The sequence below is a fragment of the Nuphar pumila genome, chromosome 6 (genome assembly GCF_984573655.1).
Source record: "Nuphar pumila chromosome 6, dmNupPumi1.hap1.1, whole genome shotgun sequence".
Lineage (NCBI taxonomy): Eukaryota > Viridiplantae > Streptophyta > Magnoliopsida > Nymphaeales > Nymphaeaceae > Nuphar > Nuphar pumila.
Genome location: NC_143254.1, coordinates 120,442,633 through 120,451,273, shown reverse-complemented (window position 1 = coordinate 120,451,273; position 8,641 = coordinate 120,442,633). Strand labels below are relative to the sequence as shown.

At 35.8% G+C, this 8,641-nt stretch overlaps 1 protein-coding gene across 4 annotated transcripts; it reads left to right on the top strand.

The window, feature by feature from the left end:
• Positions 1-293: 293 nt before the first annotated feature.
• LOC149835956 (Nuclear transport factor 2 (NTF2) family protein) lies at positions 294-8,177 on the top strand. Of its 4 annotated transcripts, none has more exons than XR_016432667.1 (6): positions 294-734; positions 6,280-6,434; positions 6,551-6,617; positions 6,711-6,762; positions 7,669-7,845; positions 7,937-8,177. XR_016432667.1 is itself a non-coding variant. In XM_090010730.1 (5 exons), exons 1-5 carry the CDS (start codon positions 392-394, stop codon positions 7,597-7,599), a joined length of 636 nt encoding a protein of 211 aa, XP_089866856.1. In that variant the 5' UTR covers positions 309-391; the 3' UTR covers positions 7,600-7,717. The 4 variants fall into 4 exon arrangements, 2 of the variants coding, with proteins under 2 accessions (XP_089866856.1, XP_089866855.1); XR_016432668.1 differs by having other exon boundaries at positions 309-734; positions 6,331-6,434; XM_090010730.1 differs by lacking the exon at positions 7,937-8,177 and having other exon boundaries at positions 309-734; positions 7,581-7,717.
• Positions 8,178-8,641: the final 464 nt, after the last annotated feature.

Below are 8,641 nucleotides of genomic sequence, written 5' to 3'. Positions count from 1 at the left end.
ATAATTGGATGACCCAAAACATGTTTGACAAATTGTGTAGATCATGTTTTCATAGCTTGATGGTAGAAAAGGAAAATGTTAAAAAGTTGGTGGTTTACGGTGCAATTAAATGTGGCCAATACATTTTCAGACGGTCATGAGTTGGGTTGAGTAAAAGCACTTTTACTAGACAGTATGGTACTATCAGCAGCATGGAAGATGAGCTCAATTATTAAAAGGTCACAACTTATGATGATATAACAGGCTGTCTAAAAACGTTACAAAACATGTCCACCGATGATCAATTTCTTTTTAGGTTGTGATAGATCCCAACCGACAATCAATACGAAATTTTGTTTGAAATAATAATAAAACAGAAAATTTCGGTGCCGCTAAAATCCGATCCCTCCGGATGGCCTCCATCTCGTCGCTGCCACCGATTTCCGGCCTTCATTCTCGCCGTCGTCTCCTTCTTCGGCCGAAAACCCGCCGGAAAACCGCTTCCTTTTGCTGCGAAAGCCGGACGCCCAGGGACCCCAGCAACGAGGAGACTGGTGCTGGCAGCAACGCCTTACTGAAGATCGCATGGTACGGCTCCGAGCTGCTCGGCGTCGCCGCTTCGCTTTTCCGTTCGTCGGCACCGGAAAACTCTCTCCGGCAGACTGACCTCTCCGGAAACGATTTGGGAGAGGTCTCCCGGGAGGCCATGGTGGAGGCCATCAAGGAGGACTTCAACCGTTCGTACTTCGTCACAGGTTCGAATTTCTTGAATTTTTCTATTCCCGATTCGATCGATCCGCTTCTCGGATCTTCGATTGATTTCTCCGGCTGGAGAAGATAATCGAATTGAATGCAAGAGATTAATCTCTTCGAAGTTCGAGCACACCGAATTATAATGATTATGATTTTTCACCAACTAGAAATCCTAGACTTAGTGTTTTCCCCCCAAGAAACCACTTGTTTAGGGTTTCAAGGCGTTCTTTTTTTCGGGGAAAAATTTGTTTGAAACTTTCTTTAATGCGAATGCTTTCATGAAATACATAGTGAGATTTATAATGGAGAATTAGTCGTTGCCATTATTTGATTGAATTATTACAATATTTGATGCTTCAATTGTTTGTGTTTGTAATATAAATCTCTTTCTGTCGGTTGAATTTGGAGGTCGATAAAATTGTATTTTATGCTATGATGCGTGTAAAAAATGTGACAATTTGGGTTGCTTCGCAATTGTTTCTTTGAGATAGGAAGATTGTAGGCAGATGGGCTTTCAAGTCAGTCTCAACTAGTGGGTTTTATGTCAAAAGACGGGTCCTTCTCTACCTTCTAATAGTTGGTATTAGGGGAAATGACCCTTTGTACTAAGCATAATTTCTCAATGCTGCCGGGAAATAGAATCTAATGTAAGAAAGATCGACTTAAAGATTCTTGGTCCAGAAGTTTAATAGCTGCAACACTAGAGATGTCTGAGTACTGCTGAAGCTCTAGGGAAGACATATGAGATAACCAGTGTTATTAAAAACGCGCCTCAAGGCGCAAAAAGCGCGCCTCGCCTCAAGGCGAGGGCCTTTCTGCCTTGAGGCGCAGGTACAAGGCGTAAAGAGCCTGAGGCGTGCGCCTAATATGCCTTGAGGCGTACGCCTCGAGGCGTGCCTCAAGAAGAAGAAGAAGTTTCTCATCTTGTTAATGCTAATGTTAATTTTTATTTAATGAATGCTCATGTTTTATTTCTCAGATACTTACATAATTTTAGAAGAAGAAGAAGAAATTCCTCATCTTGTTAATGCTAATTTTTTATTTAATGAATGCTCATGTTTTATTTCTTAGATACTTACATAGATCAAGTTGTTGCATTAATGTTATTTTTACATGTTAATCTTATATTTTTTCAGTATTTGTTTGAGATTTTTTATTTCTTGTTAGTTGTTGCTTCATCAATAAAGAATTTTTTATTTATTTATAAATTTAGAAGAAGAAGAAGAAATTCTCTTCATCTTGTTAATGCTAATGTTAATTTTTTATTTAATGAATGCTCATGTTTTATTTCTTAGATACTTACATAGATCAAGTTGTTGCATTAATGTTATTTTTACATGTTATTCTCGTATTTTTTCAGTATTTGTTTGAGATTTTTTATTTCTTGTTAGTTGTTGCTTCATCAATAAAGAATTTTTTATTTATTTATGATTTTAGAAGAAGAAAAAAATCATCTTTTTAATGCTAATGTTAATTTTTTATTTAATGAATGCTCATGTTTTATTTCTGACATACTTACATAGATCAAGTTGTTGCATTAATGTTATTTTTACATGTTAATCTCGTATTTTGTCAGTATTTGTTTGAGATTTTTTATTTCTTGTTAGTTGTTGTTTCATCAATAATTTTTTTTTTATTTATAATTTTAGAATAAGAAGAAATTCCTCATCTTGTTAATGCTAATATTAATTTTTTATTTAATAAATGCTCATGTTTTATTTCTTAGATACTTACATAAATCAAGTTGTTAATGCTAATGTTAATTATGTTGACATGTCATATCCATTAACAGATAATGCCTTCACATAAGAAATTATACATTTGATATTGTTAATGCTAATATGCATTTCATTGTTAATGTTAATTTGTTATTTAACGAATGCTCATGTTTTAACATACTTACATAGATCCAGTTGTTGCATTAATGTTATTTTTTTTACATGTTAATCTCATGTTTTTTCAGTATTTATTTGAGATTTTTAATTTCTTGTTAGTTGTTGTTTCATCAATAAAGATTTTTTTATTTATTTATAATTTTAGATATTCTTTTATAGTTTTTTTTTTAGGCTTACGCCTCGCCTCAGATTTTGGTCGAGCGCCTCGCTACGCCTCAACGCTTTTCACAACACTGGAGATAACCCATCTTGGGATGAGTTTACTACTTGGATGTTTTCAGCAGTTAACTGCTTTGCACTTGGCTGCCAGGTTTTACCATGGGTATGATAACTGGTACACCTGAAGTGCTTCCTTCCTGGTTCTGGAACATGACTGCTAAAATGGATGGACCCATTCCAAAACAAGTGACCAGAGAGAGCATCGAGAAACAAATAGCAGACCAATACTGATTGATTCAGCTGACTGGGGGAACATAAAGAGGAGTTTAGGAAGGAAACAGCCTCACAAACTACAAAATTAAACTGAATGTAGTAAAAGTTAGCAAGGTGGGAGGTGGACTTTATGAGAATTTTGTAGGACAAGAAAAATCCTCAGAGGGTGACAATCATAAGGATGTAAAGGAGCCAGATTTGGTTCATATGTGGGCATTACTTTTGGAGCAGGCTTGGGTAGGGATAGGAAAAGCCTTTACTTAATTGTGAGCTGTTCGCTCCTGAATCCAATGGTAATTTAGATATGAAAAGCCAAAACTAAATTTGACCCTTTGGCTGATTGGATTTGGAGGTCTTTGCCGAATCTGGTTAAACAGCAATCGGTCCCATCCTTGTTGAAGCTATTTGCCCATATATGTACCCGGATTTCAGATTGTAACCGGTTATGGCTTTTCATGGGACAAAACCAAATTTGTAGGGGCCTTAGCGAATTGTGTTGGTTTGTTAGAGCTGTTATGAGATAGTTCATTTTTGTTTTAATATACATTTTGCCTTATGTTTGAACACTTATGTATATAGACTGCATATACTAAATGTATAAGGGTATTTTTGTCTTTTTACCCCCACTTAAAGATAATAGAAAAGAAAAGGAGCCAAACCGTGACCCACCCCTATCTCTCATTCTTCTTGCTCATTTCTCTCTCTTCTTCTCTTCTCTTCTCTCACCTCTTCTTTCTTCTTTCCTTCTCTATATATTTCTCCTTTTGTTGATAAATGTTGATGTGAATCAGAGCTGCAATCATGGTATCAGACTTCAGTTCAGAACATTTTGAAGAAAATTTCAGTCAGCTAGAAGATGATGTCAACCATCAATGACACCTGACCAAGAGAAAGACTATTGATTCTTGCATGTGTTTGTTTCATTTAATATGTAATATAAGAAGATTTTTAGCAGTTTTTGTTGGATATTTTGGTAAGCTTTAGGATATACCTTGGAATTTACAAGTATTGTCCTGTCCCCACTTTTTTTTTGGGGGGTTCTTCTTGGTAAATCTTGATTGTGAGCTTTAAGTGGTGGTTGATTGGTTTGGTTTGGTTATTTTGGAGTACTTGAAAGTGTAAGAACCCGTAGATCGTTAATGAAGATGCATGATAAATGTGGATTTTTATGTGAAGGCAAAGGAGCAACACCCCTACTTGCCTATTTGGTGTACATCTATCCTAGGGTAAGACTAGAAACCCTAGGAGTGATATATTTTGGTGTGTATCACTTGTCATCTAAGTGCTTTGTAGAAGTGAAGAAATCTTGTAGAAGCGATGTCTAAGGGGGAGCCATCTAACGCATCATCGTCAAAGTGAGACTAAATTCATGGGAGTGAGTATGCAATGGTTGGAAGAATGCAATCTTTCAAATCACAAATGTTTAGTTCAATGTTAGAAATTTTGAGGCATGGTCTTGTTTGTTAAATGTATATCTATATATACACACACACACACACTTGCTTTGTATAGATATATGTATATACATATGTATATATTACACATTTCTTGTAATATATTTTTTGTATTTTTTTCTTCTTTATGTTTAGTTCTTTTTTGCCTTTTTTGCTGGGTTTTGACCAGCTTGACTAGCCGTTAGACTAGTCTAACGGCTAGTGTGCTCTCCTCTCTTGTATATAAAGACGATCTCCCCAATGTATTAAATATGCATATTTTGTGTATTTTAAGAGTGATTAATAAAATTATTTTTTTATTTTATTTTGTGAGTGTTCTCTTGCCCTTTGTGGCTTGTGCTATTGGCCTTATTGGCTTATGTTTATGCCCTTAGTGGCTTTGAGTGTACTCCCTTCCTACATCATTACATGGTACCAGAGCCTCGTGCTCTTCGACCTTTAAAATCTTTTGATCGAAGTGCTCATGTGATCGTGAGGATTGTGGATCGTGTTATAGTGTGCTCTTGAAGATCTTGAGATCAAAGTGTTTGTGTGATCGTGAGAATTGTGGATCGTGTACTTGCAGATCGCGTGTTCGTACTTGAGATCAAAGGGTTGCACATCATTACACTCCCCTCGCACATTGATATTAATTATCATTTTATTCGAGAAAAAGTTGAAAAGAAATTTTTTAAGGTGGTGTATACACGTGCCGGAAGTCAACTGCTGGATATTCTAACCAAGGCTTTGAACAAAGAAAACCTTGATGACCTTGTGAACAAGTTGGGAGGGATAGATGCCAGGGGAGTGTTATGAGATATAAATTCATTTTTGTGCTAGTATACATTTTTCCTTATGTTTGACCACTCATGTATATAGATTGCATACATAAATGTACAGGGTTATTTGTGTGTTTGTACCCTTACAGGTGATAGAAAAGAGAAGGGGCCAACAATATATCTCATTCTTCCCTCTCATTTCCTCTCTTCTTTCCTTATCTCTTTATTCCTTTTTGTTGATGAATGGTGACATGAATCTGAGCTGCAAACAGGAGCAAACCCTTTCGTTCGCATCCCTAATCATCACTTTTATTTAGTGCTAACTGGTGCCAGAAAGTACTCTATTTTTAATCTATTGTGAAAACCTCCCATAATGATAATACCTACTCATTAGTTGCAGAATTTTGAGACAGAGTACTGAAGAAATAGCTATTTAGAATAATTGCTTCCAAGATGGAAGATATAAACCCAAACCTGTTGGAGCTGGCTTTGTTTTCACTTTACAAGATGTGGCAAGTAAAGCTGTTTTTCTTGTATAAAAACCAGTTACCAAAGGACCAACTCATTAGATGAACTAATATGTCAGCTAGTGATGACATAATTCAGCTCTTTAAGAAGATGATGGAGGACCAACCAAAAAGAAGTAATTCTTCTAAAATCAAATGGGAAGTGTTTGAGCTGCTATGATAAAGCTCCGTGTTTAGATTAATGAACTAAGGACTTTAGACCAAGGTGACACAAGCAGAGAACTGAAAGGTTATTGAGTTATTTCTGCTGACACTAAAAAAGAGCTTGCTTTTTCATCCTCCAGTCTAAAAATGGTAATTCGCTGCAAAAGGGAGGCTTTGGCTGCTTTGAAGCATTTGTGTGTGCATGAAGTCTTTCACAAATAGGCCATTATAATTTGTACCCATAGATGTGCTTTGAACCATAATTTTGAAATACTATTTGGGTTCCATGGTAGAATGCAGATCTCTTGCTCATTTGTTCAACATATTGCTCTTATAGGAAACATAACAATGAGTGCTTATGAAGAAGATTGTGAATTTGCTGATCCAGCTGGTTCATTCAGAGGACTGAGGCGTTTCAAGAGAAACTGCTCAAACTTTGGCCTACTACTAGAGAAATCAAGTATGAATCTTATGAAATGGGAGGACCTAGAGGTAGAAATTAACTAGTTGATCTGTAGTTCAGATCCTGGAATCGGAAGCATCTGAATAGGTTTTTGAATTCTTACCAATAGATGATGATTCTTTGTCAAATTATAATCTTGGTGCAGGATAAAGGAATCGGGCACTGGCGATTTATTTGTGTCATGTCATTTCCATGGAGGCCCATCCTCTCTGGTAAGATCTTTGCTTTCACTTGCATCAGGTCAGGTGTGGATCTCTGAGACTGAGTTTACTGATAGAAGAATTATTGTGCCATATGTTTCTTAGCTACTGGATATACAGAGTACTACTTTGATGCCCAGTCAGGAAAAGTATGCAGGTACTATGTTTTGTCCTATTATTTTCTTCTATATAAATTGTGTGACTTTACCAGAACTTTAGTTTTATTAGTTAGAATTTTAAAATTTTAACACAATGGGCTACACAATTTTTACTTTACTATTAGGTCATAATAATGTCTTTATGAAGTGAACAACATTCCCAAACTCTTGGCTGTTGCAGACTTTGTTAATCCCAGAAGTGAAGGCTTTTTGCTATTTAGAAAAGCATAATGACCCAAAAAACTCTTGATTGTAAAGCACCCCCTCTTCTACCATTTCTTTGTTTTCTGAACAATTTTTTGTTGGTTATTGTCAACTTTTTTCAATTTTTTCTTTTTGTAATAGAGTCTTGCATTATGTTTCTTTGTGCACACGTTTTCTTCAGCTTTTATTTTCTAGTTTGCAGTAGATAAGAAAACTAGGCGATGCTACTCTGATTGGAAATCAAACTCTGGCTGACATGGTCATTTTCAAATGCTGGAATTTGACACTCCTATTTTAGATGGCCTTCAATAGCAGAATGGATTGTGATTTTTGGTTGTATTCCTGGAATGCTGAACACCATTCCCATGTTCAAATAATGATTGCTTTTAATGGCCTCTGACGCTAAAGGAAAGCGGAACACAACATCCATTTCTGCCCCATAAACACATCTATTTCTTTATCATAAAGTTTGCATTATTTTCATTGCTTCAAGCTATTTCAAGCAAATATCGAAATTATGTGGTGTTAAATTTCTTCCAATATTGCATATTAACTTTGATCTTATGCTTTGAAAGCTTGTGTGTGTTTACGCCAGACATGCGTGCATTTGTAGGCAAGGTTTTATATTCTGAAAAGATTTACTAGAATGGCTACCTAGTGGTGCTCTTGGAAGTTCCTGAATAAGCTTCTTTGGATCTCAGACACGTGGAACATTGGAATGTCCCAAAAATGGCTTTACTGAAGCAAATATTTAGACCCAGCCGTTTGCCACGTGGTAAGAATACAGCATAATGTATATCCAGTGCCTAGGCAGTGGTCTTTTGCTCGCCGTAGCATGTGATGGATACTTGCAGCAAATGGCTGGCAGTCATACTGAGGTGAGTTGAGGGCAGATGTGCATTATTGAGAATCCGTAAAAATGGTATGTACTTTATTTATCTTTGAGCTATGTTTGTTGCTGCCGTGCAGACGTATAGTTCGCGTTATAAGGCTGATGTACTGTCAAGGAACTATTCTGCTGCTTTCTGCACTGTAAGGCTATGTATACTATATGAATCTGCTTCTTCAGACAGCCGCCCTTTGTTGTAATTATCGTGGCCTTTTGCCAACTTCTATTGTATTCATTCTGTAATTTTTGGTTCACCCTTCGATTAAGTGAAAAAGGATGTCTCAACTTATAGCATTTGGAAGGAATATTTTCTTTCTTCATTTTCCCTTGAAGGCATATATTTGTGGTTTGTTGCACCAAATAAACATAAGTGGTCTGATTGCTTGTCGGACAAAACAGTAGAACAAAACAGACAGAACACATGTTCTGTTTGATTTGTTGATTTGCAACAACTGTACTACATCCAACATTTATTTCGATTGGACAAGAAGTTGTGTTCCTTGTGTTTGGAGTTTGATTTTTGATGTTTATTATGAATTTTTGTATTGGATGGGATCCTAACATCAAAAAAGTATAAAATTTATGTAATTTGAAGAAAAAACAAATAAATTATATTATTTTGATATAAAATTTTAAAATATAAAGGGCCCTAATATAATCAAACGCTAATTCGAAAAGCCCTAAATAAAAAAGCCTTAATTCAAACCTTAAATCGAAAACCCCTAATTCGAAATCCTAAATAAAAAACCATAATTCGAAAAGCCTTAGTTTAAAATCTTATATAA